Raw genomic sequence first — 22,926 nt, forward strand, 5'->3', positions numbered from 1 at the left:
TGGTTTACCTTGGTTTCCACAAAATCATCATACTGTACACAATCAAAGTGCAGCAAAATGTATAAAGGAGCTTTAGATAAAAAGCATTGCTTTATTTAATCAATGGTCACTACAAGAAGGGAAGCAAGTTATGCTAATCCCCAGGCCTGATGGTGCTTTATTTAAATGACTTTTTCAAAACCTGGAAGAAGCATAACAGGATTTCTTCCTGCTGATTCCCTCAGCAGGTTTATCCGTTTTCCAAAGCCAAACCTGGATTAAGTTTAAAAACACTTTCACTGTGCACAACAGGGTATTCCAGTCTCATCCACCCTGCTGACCTTTTCCAGCTAATAATTAGCATTAATTACAAATAAATGCCAACTTTTGACCCCAAACAAAGGTGAGTATTAAAACTGTTCTTGAATCAGGATTGAAACTGGAACAAGTATCTGGAATGTTAGCAAAAAAGGAAGTTCTGTTTTGCATAATTCCATCTTGTTAACCAAAACTCTAGCCATAATATTGGCAAAAATGTTGGCATGTTAGTTTACGCGTTCGATGATAAATTTCAGACGGTGGAACTTTAACATAACACTATGAAGATATACAGCTCCGGACCATTCCATGGTAGTTTGGACATATGGTATGTTGCATAAAAAACACAAATGCATAAAGGCAATCACAGGCAAAAAATGGATGGAAATCCCTGATCTTAGTATGAGAATCTTTAAGGACCATCAGGAACTGTCATGTACAGTAGATATGAAAAGACAGAACAAGCTAGAACAGAAAAATAATGAAGCAGTGGGTCCGAACTGCTTAGCTCCAGCAATGTTGTTTCTCTGCTTGGTAGAGGGTATACACAGTATGATTCAGGCATACTTTTATTTATTTAGGTGATGATACTACAGATGTACCAAATCAATATTATTGAGTGATTCATCTCCTCTAAACAGAAATATCAGTTTCTCAGTCTAAGGCAACCCTAGTTCACAAATGAATCACATTTTCATCACTGTAGATATCCTGGTGGTGATGGCAGGGTAAGAGAGAGGTGAATTTCAGCAGCAATGCTACCATATTGCAGAGAAAGTGGTTCAGAAAATCAATTACAACTTTAAGACTAGGGACTGTACATAATCTGGAAGGTTTTAACTAGGTTTTCTGAGCCCACTATTACATTAGCACTCTGTAAGAATAACACTTTTCAAATTGCATTGAAATGTATGTGATTGAAGAATAAAATGTGAGAACAGGTAATGATGCAGTATAGATACATAAGAAGGGAAAATCTGCAGATGAGCTTTAAGGGTTTTGCATTTTACACATTTTTTTACAACATACAGCACACAAATACTGCAAGACTGAGTAATCATAAGCTGTATAAATGTACACAGCTTCTCAATGGTTGCGTTTGACTTAAATATTGTGTACATTTGAAACAACGAATGAGTTAATATTTCAATCCTGCAAGAGTTACTGGCATCCTTTAAGTTTTGGAATTATGTTGAATATTTTTAAAACGCTTTTCAATTATGTGGGTATCAAGAATTAGGGCATGATGTACAGTACTTGCTTATTTTAGCTTTCTTCACAATGTTTTTTTAATTGATTATGCTAAAAGCACCTAAGGGAATTAAGCCTCTGTCATCATATTTATTTTCCTCTTTGAAAATAAATATTCACTGCAGATTTCAGCTGTCTTGAAAGATGATGCCTTTTGCAAAAGTGCCAAAAATCAACAAGAAGATGATGTTAAACAGACTTCACACCCCCCACACTACATCCATAGATTGTTAGATTAATTGCCTTTGTAATTAATTGTCCAACCACACTTGGTATTTATCAAATTTATGCACATAATGCAAATATTCAACTATAACTGATATCTCATTCATGTACTGTTTGTTAAGAATTTAAAACATTTTATTTGTATTCTGTCAGTATTCTTCAGGCACTCAGAATACACAGCAGTAACTCTGTAATATTTGAAGTCAATGTCCGAGCTACAGTATATAGGTCAAATCTAATACAACTCAACTTCATTGTTAGGTGTTTTATAATTTAATTATGTTTAGCTTGACTGTGATTATGTTCTGATGCTTTAATTCCATCCATTTTTCGGATTGAATCTGACAGACATTCAATGGAATATACAGTATACATATGTTTTTAAGAATAGCAGCACATTTCTTTTAATAGTGTATTAAATGTACATTGATTATTGAGGTGATCATATTTGAGGAAAATAACATCTGTGCCCATGTTGAGCTCTGTTTTGCACACTGAAGCCTTAAAGGGGAACTAATTTTACTGAATCTAAAGTTGCGAAGAAGCCTACACTGAGTTCTCATTTATCTATTTTCATCCGCTTCGGGTTATCCGCTCCACGTTACAAATTCACAAATGCAGCTTCCACTTGCATCGTGAATTTGCTCAACTGAAGACCTTCACCACTTGCTACCGCCTTCTCTGGATTTCCTTCCCGTCTCGATCCATTGATCATGTCTCTGAGATACACTGCACTGCAACTTCTTCAACTAAAACAAAGCTACTTCCTGGTGAAAGACACATTCGATTATTGCCGTTTTACTGGAATTTTACGACCGAGTCGCTACATCCATCGCAGCACAGGACGCCGCTTTTTTCGTTCGTCTGCCAGCGGAGTCTCTATCCCTGCCTTTCGGCGCACGACTGTAAGTCCATCACGTACCGGCGCCGACCTCAAAAATCTCCTCTCACTACCGCACCTGGACCGCACTCCGCCTCCCTCTGAATCCCCGAGACTGGCCAGATCAGCGCTACTCAACACCCGCTACATTAACAACAAGGCTCTTCTTTTATGTGACATCATCAAAGAAAAAAAAACTGGACCTTCTGTGCTTAACTGAAACCTGGCACAAACAAAACGATGGACTCCTGTTAAACCAACTAGTTCCTCCTGGATATGGTTTGTTTGACCTTCCGCGTCTTTCAGGCAGAGGCGGGGGCATTATTGTTATTTATAACCTTTTTTACTGTCTAAGTCCTATCACTATACCTCCTCCCTCTTCTTTTGAGTGTCTTGTTTTAAATGTTTCTATCCCCCAATCGACTATTATTGCCATAGTTTATAGACCACCCAAACTCAGTGGAGCCTTCTTAGGTGAGTTTGCTGATTTTCTCTCATTCTTATGCCTTAAGTTTAAAAGGATCCTTATTCTAGGGGACTTTAATATACACATCGATTCAACCTCTTCCAGTCTGGCTAAAGACTTCCTTTCTCTTTTGGGATGCTTTGACCTTACTCAGTTTGTTAGTACCCCTACACATAACAAAGGACACACCTTAGATCTAATTATTGCAAATGACTCCTTTGTCTCCCACTGCTCTCCCCTTGATCTAGGCCTCTCTGACCACTTAGCCATTCTCTTCAATCTGGAATTACCCGTTTCTAACACCTCCCTACGCTCTGTAAAATTCCGCAACTGGCGATCAATTGATCACCCAAGGTTTGCAAATTCTGTTCTGTCCTCCTTATCCTGTTTCTCTTCCTCTGACCTTCTAGTAGACAAAATACAGTTACTTGACAGTGCTCTTTTATCTACCCTTGACACCTTTGCTCCTTTAAAAACTCGAACCATCTCTTTCTCTCGCCCTGCCCCCTGGTACAATGACCATCTGCGATCCATGAAGGCAGCCTCTCGCAAACTTGAGCGTAGGTGGCGTCTTTCCGGCCTAAATGTACATTACCAGGCTTGGAGAGATTACTTATCTGATTATAAGGTTACCATAGAGTCTGCTAGATCCACCTACTTCTCTCACATCATTGAAAATCACCAAAACAACCCCAGACATCTTTTCTCCACCATCAACAGACTGCTCAAGCCAAACTGCCCAACCACATTACCTGCCTCATCACAACTTTGCAACACATTCTTAGATTTCTTTAGTTCTAAGATTGACAACATCCGGCAGCACATTCTCTCCACTACGTATATCATTTCCATACCTCCTCCCTCCTCATCCAAATTCTCTGGTTCCCTTCTCTCCAGCTTCTCTCTTCTTGACTCAGCATCCCTCAACAAACTAGTTACACGCATGAAACGCACCACTTCTATCTTAGATCCCATTCCCACCACTTTATTCCAGTCCTGTTTCTCTTCTCTCTGTCCCATTGTCCTCAGTATTTTACATGAATCCTTGAGCACTGGCGTTGTACCAACGGTCCTCAAAACTGCTGCCATTACCCCCGTGCCAAAAAAGCCTAACATGGCTCTCGACAATCTTAACAATTTTCGCCCCATCTCCAACTTACCCTTTCTTTCTAAAATTCTGGAACGTGCCGTCACACTTCAGTTACATAACCACCTCATGACAAACAACCTTTTTGAACCCCTCCAATCTGGCTTCCGTCAACTTCACAGCACAGAAACGGCCCTTGTCAAAGTCACCAACAATCTTCTAATAGCTTCTGATTCTGGCTCTCTTTCTATACTCATCCTTCTTGATCTCACTGATCGCTGTCACTTTGTCTCTCTTAATGGGTACAGGTCTGAAATTGGTCTTGTTAAGTCTGGTGTCCCTCAGGGCTCAATACTGGGCCCCTTGCTCTTCAGCATTTACATGTTCCCTCTTGGTCAGCTTTTAAGATCACATGGCCTCAGCTTTCATTTTTACGCTGATGATACTCAAATATACATCCATACCAAACCTGACACTGATGTGGCTGTCTCTATTCTATCTAATTGCATCTCTGACATAAAAATTTAGATGACTCAAAACTTCCTTCATCACAACTGCGACAAGACTGAAGTCATGCTTATTGGTACCCCCCATCAACTTCGTAAAGCCTGTCCTGTAACCCTTTCTGTAGATGGCTCTGTACTTGAGCTTCAATCAAAATTGAAAAACTTTGGGGTTATATTCGATTCTGGCTTAACATTCGATCCACATGTGCAGCATACTGTCAAAACATCTTTTTTTCACCTTAGAAATATCGCAAGACTACGCCCTATGCTATCATTAACTGTGGCTGAAAAGCTGATCAACACATTTGTATTCTCTCGAATTGACTACTGTAATGCTCTACTCACAGGGGTATCAAAATCTACTCTGAACAAACTGCAGTACGTCCAAAATTCAGCAGCCAGAATCCTGACCAGGTCTAGTGCAAGTGTTCACATTACTCCTGTCCTGGAGTCCTTGCACTGGCTTCCCGTCAAATTCCGTGTAGACTTTAAAATCCTCATGCTCACCTATAAGGCTCTGCATGGCTTGGCACCTCAGTACCTGTCTGAACTATTATCACCCTACTCCCCACCTCGCAACCTCCGCTCTTCAAATTCTGCCATCCTTACTGTCCCCCAAGCCCGTCTACATTGTATGGGTGACAGGGCCTTCTCCTGTTATGCCCCCAAGCTCTGGAACTCTTTGCTCAAGGATATCAGAGAGTCACCCTCTCTAAACTCCTTCAAATCCAGACTCAAAAACCTCTTCTTCAGAAAAGCCTTTACTTAACTGGTTCCATTCTTCACCCCTCTGCTCTTCTTAGTACCACCATCCACAGTCTCCTCTGTATATTGTAATTGTGTCTTATCTTGTGTATTCTCCTTATTTATTGTTATACTCTTCTTATTTATTGTTATTGCCATCCTGTAAAGCGCTTTGAGAAGCCACCTTTAAAGGCGCTATATAAAATAAAGTTTATTATTATTATTATTACTTCCCCATAAAGGAGTAAGAAAACACATGACCAGTTTATGAATATGTTTTGTCAAGGACTACTTACAATTTTAATTTTAGCAGTTATTTTTGACGCTTCATGCATGGCAAGGTACAAGATTAAACCTCACCTTTGCAGGGTCCTCCTCATAAAATGACCCAGCCTCAATGAAACAGTTGTTTTCCATGTTTTGAGGTGGCATTCTCTGTCATTTTGTGGACACATTCTGTGGACATGAAAAGTATCTCTCAAAATGCCTCTATTCTGTGACTGTGCCACCTGTAACAGAGTGGCAAATTAGGCAGAAGAGAAAGAACCTTTATCAAAGCAGCCTGACACCATCTATTTCATTGCTTTGATTTAATATTGCTGCAGCTTAGATGCTTCCTGCCGAGAGCCAATCTCTTTCCTTTTACCAAAGATAGAAACAGTAAACAATCTCAGTGTGTATCTCTCCATATAAAAAGCCCATCAAACGTTGAAACATCAAAGAGCCAAGGTCCATGCTCAGGTCTGGAGGCTGCTTACAAAATAACTGGCATTTGAAGGCATTTTAATCAGGTGAGCACTGTAGTAGGCAGACACTGTATATTCTAAAAGAGAAACATATCCACTGCCAGCAGTATTTTAAAGTTTTTCTTATCTTATATTTTAGCTCCTGAATAATTCAGCATGCATAAACAGGATCCTGGATTTGAAAATAGTGTTTACATTCACTGACTAAACAAACTTTCAGATCAAGAGAAGTTCACTTATGACAACTGCCTACTATGGCTGCCTTTAAACACAATACTGTATACAAAATCACAACTCATTGGTCAATGGCATCAACAATACTTTTCAAAGCTTTTTTTTCTTATTGCTTGTTTAATTGAAAAACTAGTATCAGACGATTTTAACCCTGATATTTGATGTACCAGATTAAGTCAAAACATATTTTCCACCCAAGATCTGCAGGTAACAAACCTGATATTTGATAGCAGCTTTTCTCTAAAGCATCTTTCTTCTACAAATGCATCAGCAGGTGCTAGATTTGAAAACCGAGCTGGGAGGAAGGTCAAAACCTTGATGTAATCTAGGCATTAGTCAGATTTCAAGATCTGTTACTAAGACACTAAGTAATGAAGCTCATCTCATTCATTACAGGTTAATATTCACTAAAAGCACCATGATCCATTCAGAATTCCACAATAAGCAAATTAACATGTGTGGACTTTAAAATTGTATCTATCATGCAGTGACACATTTTAGGAAGATTAGAATTTGAGACTGTGTTTGGAATTTCTGACATTGTTCTTAAATGGTTCAACTCTTAACTTATTCATGGCTAACATTTACAGGTAGTTTCTTTTAGGGTTTTTAGTTCTGAGGCTGGGTTTGTTAAGTCTGGTGTTCCCCGAGGTTCAATACTGTGACTCCTGCTATTCAGTATCTACATGTTCCTACTTGGTCGGATATTAAAATTACATGATCTACATAATAATTTCTATGCTGATGATACTAAAATCCATATGTCCAAATCCACTCAAATCCATATGTCCATACTAAACCTGACAATGAAGTACTGTAACTCTCATCTCTGCACTCTCTCATTGCATCTCTGATATACAGTAAAAACCAGGAAGACACTAAATTATCTTCACGTAAACTGTGACAAGACTGAGACTGATTACCTACAGTGTATGGCACTGTGCTAGAATTTCAATCAAAACTGAAGAATTTTCAGGAGATATTCGACCCTGACTTGACTTTTGACCCTCATATGCAGAATGTTGTAAACACAATAAGTGCAATGCCCTACTCGCTGGGGTATCTAAATTCACACTGTACAAACCCCAATATGCCCAGAATTCGGCAACCAGAATCCTGACCATGCAAGCAATCACATCACGCCAACCTACGAGTCTTTGTAATAGCTTCCTATCACGTTCTGAGTTCACTTCAAAATTCTCATACTCACCTATGAGACTTTACATGGCTTGGCACCTACTGTATCTGACTTATTATCTGTCTACTTTCCACCTCACAATCCTTCTTTGTCCGACTCTGATCTTTCGTATATCCTTCAAGCTTGTTTACATTCTATGAGTGATAGGGCCTTCTCTTGCTTTGTTCCAAAGCTCTGGAATTCTATCCTCAAGGATATCAGAGAGTCACCTACCCTGAGTGCATTTACAGTAAATCTAGACTCATAATCTTTCTTTTTAGGCCTTTACTTAATTAGTCTCTGTGTCTTCTGCTGCACTTCTTATTGCTTGTTTTTTTTGTAATTATTTTCTAATTTGTTATCCCTATACCTGTTTTTATACGTACTGTAAAGTATATTGCGACGTGACTCTTAAAGACCCTATATAAAATATAGGTTATTGTCATTACTATTTCCAAATAGGTGATTCTCTAGATTAGTTCTAATTATTGTTTCCATAACTTTTCATTTAATAGATTTATTTCTCCCCCTTTTCATGGATAGGTGCAATATTAATCATTTCCAGTCAATGGATACAACCTCTTTCTTGTCTCTCAAGATGTCACTTTCTTGAGGGACTGCTGGTAGTCTCTTTTTAAATGGCCTAAGAATACCTCTTCTTTACTTAAATACAATTGGTAGGATACCATCATATCCAGGATATTTATTTACTATACATTAAGTGCTTCTAACACCTGTAACACGTCTGCTTCTTGTATGCTAATATCATTTGGTATCCAACTTTGTTTTTGCTTAGACTATGGAAGGCCGTTTGTTATTTATTTGGCAGATGCCTAGCTAAAATATTAATTTAATATATCATCCATTTCCCTTTAATCATTCTCCCATGTTTATCGCTGAGACACATGACTTCAACTTTTACTGCTGTTTTGCTGTTGCAATAGAAAAATAAACTAAAGTAGTTGTTTGATGTCCTTTATTTTATTGTGTTTTGATAATTATCTTAAGCTTGTTTGATACTGTTAACCTCATGAGGGTATGAGTATGCACTGTACTGTGGTACATCAATCCTTCAATGATTCATAACTTGACTCACAACAGCTCATCATAAACTTTTCATTAATTAAACTCCTAATAGCAGCGATAAATCAAACCATTACTGTTATTTAGATACAGTATATGAAAGCAGTGCTGCATTTGCAATTCCCCAAGGGTTCAAGGGTTGAATTGTCACAGCACACTGCCTGAAATACGCATTGCTGCATCTTTAAATCTGAATAGTATTATAACATCTAATGGCATAAAGCCTGTTAATTAGTTTATTATCCCAGCAATGCACTTTTACTCATATATTTAATTGCTATTGTAATCAGATTGCCAAATTTAGAAGCTTTAAAAGCACATTTTTATAATCGTATCAAAGGTATACAGTTGCGTAACTACAGTGAGTGAATGTACTGTATTTATAAAATAGTTTATAAAACTGATAAGTTAAAACTGCAATACAGAACCTGTGTTTATATAGCCCATAGATCATGGATTTCATAATTGTGGAAATTAAATCATCACCCAACAGAATACAACAGAATGGAATTTTGTTGTCAATTACTTTTTAAGCAATTATAGCAATTGTAAAGGTCATCATGGGGTAACACACCACATGTGACTTGTGCTTTGTGAATCACCCAAGCAAAATGTTTCAGTGAGAATGTATGGGACATAATTTCCCCAAAAAGAGAGTCTTATAAACATAGTATCTGGGCAAGTAGTGCTGTGCCATAGGGATACCATGAGATACAGTATCACCCCTGGTATGATGTCATAAAGCAGGAAGTTGAAACAAATGACTAAAATCCCATGGTAGAATCCATGCTAATGTACAATTATTCTGGCAAGGTAAAAACATAATTGGATATATATAACAGAGACAGAGAATAGACAGAGTTATGATATTTTCACATACAAAATGCGTATAAACTACTGACCAAGGAGCAGCATATTTTACAGGAAATGTGTGAAAAGTCCTAGATGTGTGTTGCCTCATCTACTGTAAATAAGGGGTGGTTTTGTCTTTCAGTGTTGTTACTGTAGGTTACTCTAGTACTGTACATACTGTATATTGAAGCTGAAGAAATTATTATATTATACTACACTGTGCTATGTTAGGTTACAAAAAGACAGAAATAAAGAGTTAAATATTTGATGTCAAGATGTGGCCTATTGCACACATCAGCAGATCATGAAATCCCAACAGATAGTATAATTTTTCATCTAACAAAATTAGGGATACCACTAACCAGGGTTTTTTGCACCTAAACTCCAATTCAAAAGGTCCATGACAAGGCAAAGTAGAAACCATACAGGATTAGCTGATTAGGGGAAAAAAATTCTATGGATCAAGACAAGTTATGAGTCCTTGTATTCAAATCAGACAACTCATTCCACCATTTTAACTTGCTGTTGCTGGAAGGAATTATGTAAAAAAATAGGACAAAATGGCAAACAGTGACAAAAATACACATTCTAAAAAATAATTACAATTGACAAATAAGCAATAACCTTAGTATATAGTTCCAAAAGCTGTTTAAAATGGACACTATTTCAAATGCAATATCTGACCTCTTGTATATGAAATATCCGAGACAGTGCTCTTTTTTAAAAATGAGGTTAAACATATATACACACATACTGTATATTATATATTATATACATATAAATAGACATATGTACATGTTTATATGCTTAATGTACATAAATATAGACACATAGCATATCATAATTATTACAGTAAGTGAGAAAACACTGTTTTCTCTGAAAGTGCACTGCAGGTTATAACTGACACTTACAGTATTCACTATTGCTAGAAACAGATGCCATACTAATTTAGGGAGGGAACAAATGTAAAAAATCACAGAGCATTATTAGGATATTAGCTGGAAGGGAAACAGGAGCTGCAGTGAACCCTGTGCGTGATGTGATTGCTAATGGCCACAACACAGTGCGAGTGAGAAAGAGAGAGAGAAACAGGAGACAAGGCAGGGCTGCACCACTCCACCCTGTACACTGCAGATACAAGTCTAATTAAATCACATCAGCACCCTATTGGAAAGGACATTTGGTACAGAGCTAAGAAATTCACAGAAAGTACAAAAGTTACTGAAAAAATAAAAGCTTAATGTCAGATCCTGATTTCCTGTCAATACGATTCTGTTTTCTTAACACCTTCCATTCCGTTACTTCAGATAAATAACACTCCTGATTGGAAACTAAACGGTTCTTTTTTCTTGCTCATGTTTGTTTTGCCATTTCCTGTATTTTTGTCTCACTTTCTAAGTAGCAACAATTCAATTCAGGTCTCCTGAGGATCTGTCACAGCATATCTCAGTTACAGTTTACTCATGCCAACAGTCCATTTTGCCAGCAAACAGCTGAGGTCCCTTTTAGACAAAACGTATTACTGTCTAGTAAATTGACAATGTATTCTTAGCTCTTTCGGGTACTGTCGCTGCAATGTCGCAATGCCTTATCATGTGTGACTGGCTGTCATTGAAAATGTCCAGATCTCAGTAGGGAATGTGGTGTGATGACTACGTACCTTGCTAAAATGTCCGACTGTTGTTTATGGCAATTGAAGGCATTCAAATTGGAATTCAGGGCTGCCAATTGGCAGTTACTCTCCACCCATCATATTGTTCCTGAATATTGCAAGTGCTGTTTCAGTTAAACTGCAAAGTCGATTTTTCTAATTATTTCAAATTCAATATGTTTATCATACTAGTTCACCATACTATAGAAAAACATTGCTGCACTTTAAACAATCTAGAGAAAAGCAACCAGTTTCATTCTAGGGCATAAGGGAATGTCCTACACTGACAATCTGAAAGAACTGAACCTGTTCGATCTTGGACAAAGAAAACTACAAGGAGACCTGTCTAAAGTATTCCAAATTTTCACATTGATCAAGTTAACCCAAAGCACTTCTTTAAAAAATCAGCCTAATTAGATAATATGGCCATTAGCAAACACATGTTCTAGACAGGCCAAATGGCCTCCTTTATTTTGTAACTCTTATGTTCTTATGATGCAAATATGGTAAGGGTATGTTACATATTTTTTTTATTTTAACTGTACTTGTTACTTTTGCAATTCATTAGTCTCTGCTCCTTCATTACAGTGTTGCACCACAACACTGATCTGTTTACAATGTGAACCTTAATCTCCAAGATTCTCTGTAGACAGCACATATTTCTTAACAAAAAAACTCACTTTTGATAATCACTTAGTAAGGTTAACATCAAATAGGTTTCATTCTGGAGTTGCACAGGCAAAGGTATGCGAATGAAAAAAAACATCCTTACAATCGTCTCTAATTGCTTCTTGTTTTCTTTATTGAGGATATGGTGTGGCCAGCAGGGTTTTCACATTTATGAATTGCTTGCAGATAATTTCTGGAGAATTGGGTCTATGACAGAATCTGTTCAGTGCCACAGTAACTGTTTACTGTTCAGTAAAAAAAAAATGTAGTGAAGCTCTTGTGATCAGTTTGCATGTTGTGTTTAGAAATCATTCAAAATTGTGTTCAAGAAGTAAAAGAACTGCCAGCATTTTACTGTTTTTAGGTCCTGCTCACTCTATTAAATATGTGTGATATTCAATTCATGTTTCTGTGAATACTGCTGTTGGCTATAGTCATTAACCATAGCACAATTTTGAAAAGAGTGCTACGCAGTGAATAAAGGACACTATAACACATATTAATGTCATAACATCAGTAATCTTTTGGCAGCTAGTTTGCTTTTCCTTTACACATTCTGGCCACCTTACTTTAGAAGGTTTGTTTTTTTTATCTGAGCTTGTAACATGTAAATAAATCTAAGGAGAAACTGCTATATGGAATTATGTAAAATATACAGAGTATAAGATGCTGATCAGACATTGAGTGAAAAACAAATTACAGACAACCAACTATAAAATTCTCCAATATCTTATTACAAAGTAAAATAATACATAATCTCAACTGTAGGTTTCTGAATTTTACATTGATTTAGCAGAATCTAAATTTAAATTCACACAAACTATCACCATAATTCCACTGCATGCAGGGAATGAATGGATGTCGTCAAAATGCAAGCCTCTGCAAAAAAAAAGTAGATACAGTAAGTCAAAATATTGCAGATCGATTCTTTAATTTCTTTGTCAAAAATGTGATTAAAAAGATGAATTATAATTAGTTCATAACAAGTTCATTATATTTACTCTGTGCTGTCAGACGTGGTCACAGCTCCATCGTTGGAAGGAGCTGACTGACTTCTTCTCAAGATGAACACCTGTATATGATACTGATGTGATGATAATAATGGTGCTGTTGATGCAAACAGAAACACCAGTATGAGGATATTTTGGGTATTATTATTAGCTGTTGCTGGAATTTCCTGACATGTCTCTTGTGCCACATGTGAATTAGAAAAGAAAATATCTCCAGAAGTAACACTAGGTGGCAACCTCCATTTGAATTCATACTTGATGCCAAAAGGTTGGTTTTGACAAAATAACAGACATCCATGACTTGTTAAGACTATACATAGATTGTGTACATATATTCCCTAGTCAACCTTGTGCTGGGAAGTAATGTGTTATTTTGCTTTACCATACAGTAGGTACAGAACAACATTAGCCATGCTTTACAAAAATCAGACTAGTGGCAGATTGTGTCTTCTGCGCTTGATTTCTCATATACTGTAGGTACCAAAGGCTCTTGTTCAGTAATCATACTATCAGACTAACAAGCAAATAAATGACTATGAAAAATGAGATGATTTTAATGTTTGGGTGTAATGCATTAAAATGTCCATGTTTCCAATTTATCAGCCAATGGCAATTAATAGCTAATGAGTTCCCCTACTGCAAGAGTAGAGAGATAACTTTTTGGCTTTTTTCTTCTTAATCTCAGCACTGTTTCCTAAATGAACTGTTTGAGAGCTGTCTCTGTCATGTAAATTATATTTTAAAGATACAGTTTGCAACCGAGGAACATCTTCTACCAGTGCATTTTCTATTGTGAGCTCATTTTCATTCTTTAATTCATGATGGATATAAATACAAACATGTGCTAGGATTTTAAGTCAATCAAAGGCTCCAGTATTCACAGTGTATGCGTTAGTTTGGACCTGTTTTTATAACTGACTTAGTGCTTGAGGCTCAAGGCACATAAGAACTGCTGCACTGGCATTTGAAAGCCATCTGCCACAGTTAGATTTGAGAAACTGTGTAACAGTTTCTGTTTATCAAAAAAGACTTCCTTGTGTTATCTGAAATTAAAACTAAGCCTTTTTTCTGAAGGCTATACATCTGCACCTGCCAAATTAATGAACAATGACTTGATCATAATCAGCATCTGTAAAATAGAGTTAGCTGTGACTCATTATTTTCTAATTTACCTTTGTGTTGTACTCCTTTAAGGAAGAATGTTTGCAATACCAAATCTGTGTTAACACGTTTTGACTTAAGAGGCCCAAGGCTTTACTATCATTCACAAACCAGGCACTTACACCTCCTGGCTATTTGGCTACAACCCTATACTTTCAGAGCAGAGTACGATGAAGTAATGGTCTTATTGTTTTGCAACACTGATTTTGCTTCCTAGCACACACCAATGTAACGTACACACTATTCATCCTAGTTCTCCAATGTCACACCAGCATAAAGTCACAAAAATGAGGACAACAAGCACCACACACCCCCCTCCCCCCCGAAAGCCATTCGCTTCTAACAGTGCTGTGAGCCTCCAGTGCAAAAAGAAGAGCTCTTATGTTTGCAGGAGAACTGACAAAGTTCACTCTATAGATTCTCATGAAAATAAAAGCTTCAAAGTAATTCTCATAATAAAATGTCTTGGATACCATGCCAAAATACCAAAACTCGAACAGGAAGCATCTCAAACTCAAAGGTCTCTGAACAGTGGAAAAAAGTGAAGGCATGAGGGAAACCTAGGATTCACCTTCCAATGTCACTATAGTCAACCTATGTGATACTTGTTAGCTCACATCCAACTCCCTGGGATTTCAATTGGCTAGAGGCACAGTGTGGATTCACATCAGAGATCCAAGTTGCAGGTCATCTCCTGCAGTCTGAGCCCAGGCTTTTACTAGTTGAATTACTCAGGAGTCTATGTTTTAATACAGAATCCTACTCATGTCCCGCCCTTTAAAACTTGAAACATTTAATGTTTAATTCTCTCTAGCAAAACAAAAAAAAAAACTCTATGCAACTATACTGAAGATATTATAGGTAATTGGAGATACAGCATTCTTCAAAATACAGTTGTCTCTGCAATCACAGAAGTGCCATCTTAAATTACACTAAGTGGTGGGTATATCATATTAATATTTATAGTCACTTACTTCGGAAATGTATTTTAACTAAAAACCTATTCACTCTGTAATTGCAATATCAAATAGCACTAGGACTTCTTAAGCAGACTTGTATTGCTAATCTCTGTTCTATTCCACAATTAATTCAATGCCTGCTGTCTTATATAGGTGCATTACAGGAGAGATTAATGGCAGCTTTGTGTCTGAATTCTGCCTTTTCTTCTCATGAATATGAAATTATTCTTTTTATCATATGACGGTCGACTGTATGACTGGCAAGTCAAAAACAGCAAAATGTTTAATTTCAATTAGGAGTTTATATTCTGTAGGAGTCAATAATGCATTGTTTTATGTTGTACCAAACAGCTGTAAAAATGCTGATTAGTTTGCATTACTTAAGGAAGTAATACAATATAAAGGTTTTATAGATTTATAAGATATTATGCAACATCTAGCTGTTTATTCACATTCTACTTTGATTAATATTAATTAAGCAATAACATATACCTTTCATTATTAATTCAAAACTTAATATATAAACTCTATATATAATCTGTATAGATGGGATTCAGAATTATATTAGTTGCCAGAACTTCAAGTAATTGCAGGTATTTAAAACAAAACCAATCTTAAATCTTAGAGATACAAACTATTTTCATGAGTCCTTAGCTCTATAGATAGGTTCAAAAACTGAATAAAACATTGCACATTTTTACAGGATATTGTATTTGTGGTGATTAATAATTTATCCCTTAATTTAGAAGCTCGTTTCAGAAGAATACCAATGTTTTTTTCCTGATATTGAAAATGTACTTTAATATGTGTTACAGCAGAGATGTAAAACTAAACAGAAGTTCTGAAAAGAAAAAACACCACTGGTTTCAGTCATCTGGTGATAATTTCAAGGAATTCTGTAACTGCTGTTTTGTTGTCTTGCAGATGCAGAAATAATATTCTGTCATTTGTTCTAAAAAGAACCCACCTGTTACCAACCTGGAGGTCATCCTCCAGTTTCATTGGTGACCCAGTGGGACCATCAATGGGACACCAGTCCTTCATGGCATACACACAGGCATAAGGGCTTAATTTAGAGTTAACATAGCCAGAATGTCTCTAGGAGGTTGGAGGTATAAAAGAACTAGCACAAACCTGCGAAAACACAGGAAAAACATGCAAAAGCCACACAAAATATGCTACGGTCTGCAATCAAACCCAGGTCCCAAAAGCAGTGATAACTACCACTCCATTATGCTATTTTGCCACCAGATCTAAGAAATTATTCTATTGATACTTTGTGTTTCAGGCTAGAACCTTGAGGTCTCTTAATGTTTTTGTAGTCAAGAATGTTGAATCTGTTGATGATAATAGCTCCCACACTAAGAGATCATGAAAAATTGTGTTATACATGACTACATGTGGTTACAACTGGATCAGAAACAACCATGTGCAGTATTTGTATTTTGTTTACGGTCTACATCCAGTGTTTAAAAGAGTGTTTAAACTTGGATACTACTATGTTAGACATGTGCTGCAGTTGCTTTCAGGATGCCAGCTTCATTTCAATGCCACAGGGAAATGGTCTCAAGATATGACATCACCCACTGCAGCTACGCAAACATCCACTAAAGTCTTTTCCTTTGCATCAAGACTTGGATCAATGCATGTCTGCAGTAGTTCCGAATGACTTTAACAGAAAACAAGAGATTCATTACTTCAACAATTTCAGGAATACAGAGTGATGCATCAGACTGTATCCTTCATTATGTCACTAACTGTTCCTTTAACACAGAGTATTTCTATTGTCAGTGCTGTTTCTTGATTTCTAATTCAAGTGAACATTAATAACAAGAAATGTTATGTACTTGATAACATAAACAATTTCATGCATGTTCTGGTTTACAGCCACCTGGATCTGGTGGTTAAGATTTAAAAACACAAAAGATCCTGTTACAGCATCACAATACCCTCACAATTAAACCGTCATATACTGTACATCAGCAGTTGTTTCAGTTGACAGAATTTTACTTTCTGTGAGATATAAAATGAGCATAAGGGCATGAAGTCATACTTTTTATTCCTGTCTATTTAGTTAGTAAAACTAAAGATGTGTCATATTACATCTGAGTTCACCCTCTCTAAAATGTTACATACTGTTATATATAATGTCATATGTTTAATATTTTATATATCTGAGTATTTAGTACCAGCACTTTCCAATAAATATCATTAGTGCAGAGGTACAGTAAATGTGTAACAGCAGAAGAATAATATCGTATTTATCAAATTAATTTAATGAAATGAAAAAATCAAAAAGGCAATTGAAATAAGAAAAAAGATTAATATAAATTTAATTTGTCTACAGTATGTAAGAGAAAAACGTTTAGCCTTTAAAAATGAATGTTTAGACTTCAATAAATGACCTATTGTTAGAGGGCAGAAGGTTCAGACAAGATGGAAGATTTTGTCTGAAAACACATTGCCCAGACATTAATGGGATATGAAAGTTTTTAAAAGTCTTAGAGAGACTCCTTTTGGGTAAAACTATGCTGATTATAGCTTTGGAAGAAACATTGGTGTGTAAAGCTCAGCTGCATAGGGAAAAATAAGTAAATTATGAGTTTAAAAAAGAGTTAGGTTTTTGTTTTGTGTGTTGTTTTAGAGCGTATACAGTATCCTCGATGTAAAGAGAGCACTATTTCTCACAGTTCACAGTACAACTGTTTGTCTATTTACCTAACACCTGCCTATTAAAAGATCCCATTATAGCAACCTGCCCTTGGGCATACTGTACTAGTATTTCCATTCCATAGGAAAGCATTAACAAAATATAGAATCAGTCTGTTCCATTTACTTCGATGAAAACGTGCATAACTGGTCCCAAATGTACTCTGAAAGAAGCTTTATTTTGGTATCAGATCTTGGTGTTGGATGCATCTTCATAAAAATGGAATCATAAAATCAAAAACTTCTGCATTTAAAGTTTTGAAATATATTGGAAAATTATGAAGAGCAGTAAGTCTGTTATTATGACGATGACAAACTTCAGAAAGAGAGAAGCAGTGGACTGATGTGAATATCCATTGAAAACATTTTCCAATTGGTGGGAACAGCGAAGAGTGAGGTACATATGTTGCATATTTGACCATTAAAAAACATTTGCAAGACAGATGACAACCACATTGAAATTTTACCAGGTCAATAAAAATCAGATTATTGCCTAATTTAAGATCATATAGAAGCTTAATATTGTTCGGTGCTGCACGTCCTGCATTTCACTAAACAGCTCGCTCAATTTTTCAAAGCACTCACTTCAGAGACCTGCTAAGTGAGAGTACTGAACCACTTGTCCTGTGTTCTGAAATCCCCCAGCTGAGAATGTGAAATTGCTCGCTTATCCACCATGAGTTCGTTAAAATTCAGAACATTTTTCCCAAGACACATCCCACAATACCAAAGTAGCACACACCCCTTGAGCTGAAGAAAAGCTAAGCTAACTGAAAGCAGGAAGTTTTCCCACTGGGAACTGTGCCTTGTCATGCATGTTTATAAATATAAAAGTAACAACAATATTTGGTTAATGTTTTTATAGTCATTATCTGCAACCCTCATAAGTATAAACTATTGATCCACACCTCCAGAAAATTAGAACATCTTACCTTTAAGATGATTCCAAAAATTATGACAGAGATCATGCAGAATAATCTCTTACTAGCAGGTTCCTTAAAAAATGAAAAGGATACATTCGGACGCCTCCTGTTCTTGTCCCGATGGCCAGGATTTTTTGTACAGGGTCAAAAGCCAGTGCAGTGGGTTGGTACGGAAAGCCATGGCGCACCGTCTGAAATAATAAAAACAATAACAATAATTGAAGTTTATATTTTCCATTTTATTTCTGGGAATACACACTTAATAAACAGCAAATCAGATGTCATTAGCTGGCTGAGTCTGAGAGTCTAAGATCCACACCCACGCTCACTAAAAGGGAGGTAGTGATAGTGGGAGACAGTGTTGTGCTCATGAGTAAAAGGGAGTCTCATCAGAATCAGTATCACTTTTATTCGCCGGTCCGTGTCAGGTACAGGAATTTTCCTTGGCACATTTAGAACCTGCTCAACACAAAAATCACACAGGTGCAAAAGGAGCATTAACATTACTGCCATAACAAAAGCTGGGGAGACACAAAACACAGTCACAGTATGTGCTCACAGTACAGTAAAGATGTGCGGAACATGTAGACATTATAGTATATATACTGTAAGACACAAGGTCGTATGGCACATTGCTGACACAGTTGGGGTAGATCAATGTAGGTCCATGAAGGAATACATAACACAAGAGAAGGCAGAATGCTGACTCTCAAAGACAGATTTTAAGGATTTTAGCTTGGAAAGTAGAGGAATGTTTATAGTAAACTTATCAGGAATTCCCCAGATGCAATGTGCATTCCAGGAATGCAAGGGAGAATATGAAGGTTTAACACATGGATGATAAATTGGTACAGAGATGAGAGGTTAGAGTTATGGAATAGCAGGGGTCCTTACAGAACACATGAAACTTGTTCTATCAGGACACATTGCACCTTAACCAATATTTAACCATAATTACAGAGTAGTAGAGAAGAACTTGAACTGGTGTGCAAAGAGCTAGCAGGGGGCCAATTCTGGTGGGAAAAAAATACTGTAGATAGTCCTAAAATAACACCCCCGTTCTACCTATTGGACACCACTTATCTCTTCTAGAGGAGGTGGAGAAGCAATAAAAGGCAAACAATGTTTAGCTATATAGTTAAAAGGCACATTTAAATACTATTAAGACCTCATTTAAGACCTTATTGTGTACAGTTCAGGTCATCATGTTATAGAAAAGATACTGATGTTCTGGGATTAGTTCAGAGAAAAGCAACAAGATACATGCTGGGGCTTAAGGGAATGTCCTACACTGACAGGCTTAAGGAACAAAACCTTTTAAAGTCCTGACCAGGAGACCTGATACAAGTATTCAAAATCCTCATAGTCATCTCAAGGATTTCTTTACATTCAACAGTGGAACATGAAGCTGGGTACACAAGTGTTAATATGAAAGTGCAGTTAAAATCAAGAAAAATTTTGTTCTTGTTTTGTATTTGTAATGCACACTTATGGTTCTGTGGCAACGGTGTAGGAATTGACAGGCTGGAGATGACTTTACAGGCTCAGTTATTGCCCCTTTTCATTACAGGGGTGTGTGCTGATCATGGAGGGAGAGAGAGAAAGTACAGGCATTTGCTGGATGCACAAGAGGGATTCATGTTGTTTGATTTAGCCATTTAAAAGGTTGTGATTACGGTAGTTTGTTTTAGTTATGTTGTTTTAATGAACTAAAAGACAATGCATCAGTACTTTAATTATCATATGAGGGATGGTTGCTTATGTGTTATATACTGTGGTACATTATGCAATGGTAGACAGCAGGACTTAGCAATTTGCAAACTTAGCTATTCACAAAGGTTCTCTGCACCAAACAACTCCGTACTGTACTTACATTCTTATTAAATGTTAATACCTGATTGCTGGAAAGTTAAAGAATAAAATCTGAGAAATCCAGATTACTGCCTAAAGAGGAAATTTATATTTTAGGAATAATTTAAACATACAGTAGCTAGGGAGGAAAATGGTAAAGTGTAGAAAGTTAATGGAAATTTAATATGGGTATAGGAGTGAGACCATGTATCAGAAATAACCTTCAAGCTAGTGAACTGAAGTAAAAGGGTATACTGTAGGTACTTTAGATTATATACTGTATACTCAAACTGCAACATAAGGGCTTTAAAAGAGGTGTAGCTGCAGATCACCTAGCAAAGACAGGGGCACTGTAATTGTAAGTTACGAATAATAAGAAAGCGTGAAACAAATGTGATGTTATTTTACTAGGGGGTGTCAACTTTTCATTCATAACTAAGACTTTCGGATTAATAAAAGTGTCAGCAGAGGCTGAGAACTGATATGGTTTATTTAGTTAATGATTGCTGCTTAACCCAGTTTGTGTAGTTATTGATCAGGGAAGACAAATATAAAAAATGCATAATGATGCATCTTTATGTTTAGGGATATCAAAGTTGAAGACAATGGGAATTCAAAGTGTTTTTGTGAAGTATATAGACACTTCTATACTGTATGCCCTCTTGAAAAACTGTCTAGTACCCAGTAATGCTGAAAGCTTTGAAACTATTATGGAGTTAATAATTTGTTAAATCTTTACAAGAATAAAATAAGTTTTCTCTAAGTATCTTCCATTCTAGCCCCATACTCTTTCTAGTCTAAGAGTTTCCAACATTGTTCCAACAAATCAAGAGAATTCATTCTGGTCCTTCATTCCCGAAGGGTATTCAAATATTGGTTTCATGTTATTTTGACCAATACCTTGAAGATGACCAGTAAGACCTGATAGCTTGGATCTCTCCAGGACCAGGGTCAGTGTTCTAGTCCTGCCAGCAACAGAACTTAAATACTTAAATAGGTGGAGGTGAGGCCCAAAATAGAATACCTGGCTGATTGACCAAGAACTAACAACGCAATACATTCTCATGCTATCAATCACCCTCCCCAAAATCCACATGCTCCAGTTCCACTTCACTTCTTATAACTCTTCTTCAACTCTTCTTTCTGTTTTATTAAAAAAAAAAAGAATCCTGTACTCCTGTAAAATGTAATATTCATTGTTTACCTAATGCTTTAGCGGTTGCTAATTATGCAAAAAAAGTTAACTTTATTCTCTCACACAAAGTAGAACCAACTAATGGTGAAGCAAAATCCATTGAAAGGAGCAAAATCCTCTTTAGAAAAAACCATTAAGGCTTCAATCTACCTGTCCACAGAAACTTGAAGGTTCACCTTGCACCTATCTTATTTGCTCTGACATTGCAGGTACAGTCACCTATTGACTCAATCCAAGCACTGAAAAAAAAAACTTTCTAAAATTATGCAACATTTTGAAGTTGTGTTGTCAAGAGGTCTCCAGATTTTTGACAAATCTTGATATGTTAAAGACAATATTTAATCATATAATTGGTTAGCATTTGTTTTATTTCAGTGAACATGATTCTTTCCAGAGAGTACATCTTCATACAATTTACTGCAAACACAGTAGAATTTACTTTCCAGTGTTCGGAATTGCTCACCAGATTTTCTTTCATTAACAAGATTCACAGTGGATGTTGAGCAGCTCTTAGATGTTTAAAAGAATGAGAACCTAAAACAGGTGCAAATGGGTCATTTGGTCCACTTAGTCCGTTTGGTAGTTAGATCCTAGTATGCCAACAAGCCATTTCTTGAAAGAAGCCACAGTATGGCTGGTCCCAGACACACTGTATTGTCCCAGTTTCCCACAACCCAAAGAATGACATCGTTTTAGTGGACATTGTTGGAGTAACATTTGACAAGTACCAAAGCAGGATGTTGCTTTTTTAAGAAGGTCACTTTATTGGCCATATACAATTTAAAGTTTATTCTGACATACCGTAGAATATAAAGCACATCTTCAGTACCATCAATTGTTACACAGGGGTCTGAATAGTGATCTTCTTGTCCTACAAACAATTTACCTGATTTTAAGATGTAGCTGTAGTTGGTTGTACTAGCTGGTAACTGGCAATGCATATTAAAACAATCATTTTTCCGTAGTGGTAAACCTTTTGAAAGCAGTAAATACATTCATCAACTCTACCTACAGGCGATTTCAGTTTCCTAATTGAGGGATCCTGCAGCTCTTGGTATTAAACATAAATTAAGTCAGTCTGACTCAGATATTTAGTTTTGCACCCCATTAAGCTTTTTATATTACTTGAATGAATAAGTGAATAATGAAGTACTGTAGTGAACTGATTCAAATTAAATGGGTCAGGGGCCTCTGTCTTTACTATTAGGCACACCAATGGTTTGTACAAATCAGTAACACATTAAATGGAG

General features: G+C 36.6%; 1 protein-coding gene across 1 annotated transcript in view; it reads right to left on the reverse strand.

Annotated features, from left to right (window-relative positions):
- Positions 1 to 22,926, reverse strand: part of stxbp5l (syntaxin binding protein 5L) — a 261,129-nt gene that overhangs the window by 214,047 nt on the left and 24,156 nt on the right. The window contains exon 2 of the mRNA XM_088914500.1: positions 18,724 to 18,821. Within this exon, the coding sequence (XP_088770626.1) occupies positions 18,724 to 18,821 (98 nt within the window). The remainder of the gene's footprint in view (positions 1 to 18,723; positions 18,822 to 22,926) is intronic.

This window comes from Atractosteus spatula, chromosome 4 (assembly GCF_055471065.1).
Source record: "Atractosteus spatula isolate fAtrSpa1 chromosome 4, fAtrSpa1.hap1, whole genome shotgun sequence".
NCBI classification, from domain to species: domain Eukaryota; kingdom Metazoa; phylum Chordata; class Actinopteri; order Semionotiformes; family Lepisosteidae; genus Atractosteus; species Atractosteus spatula.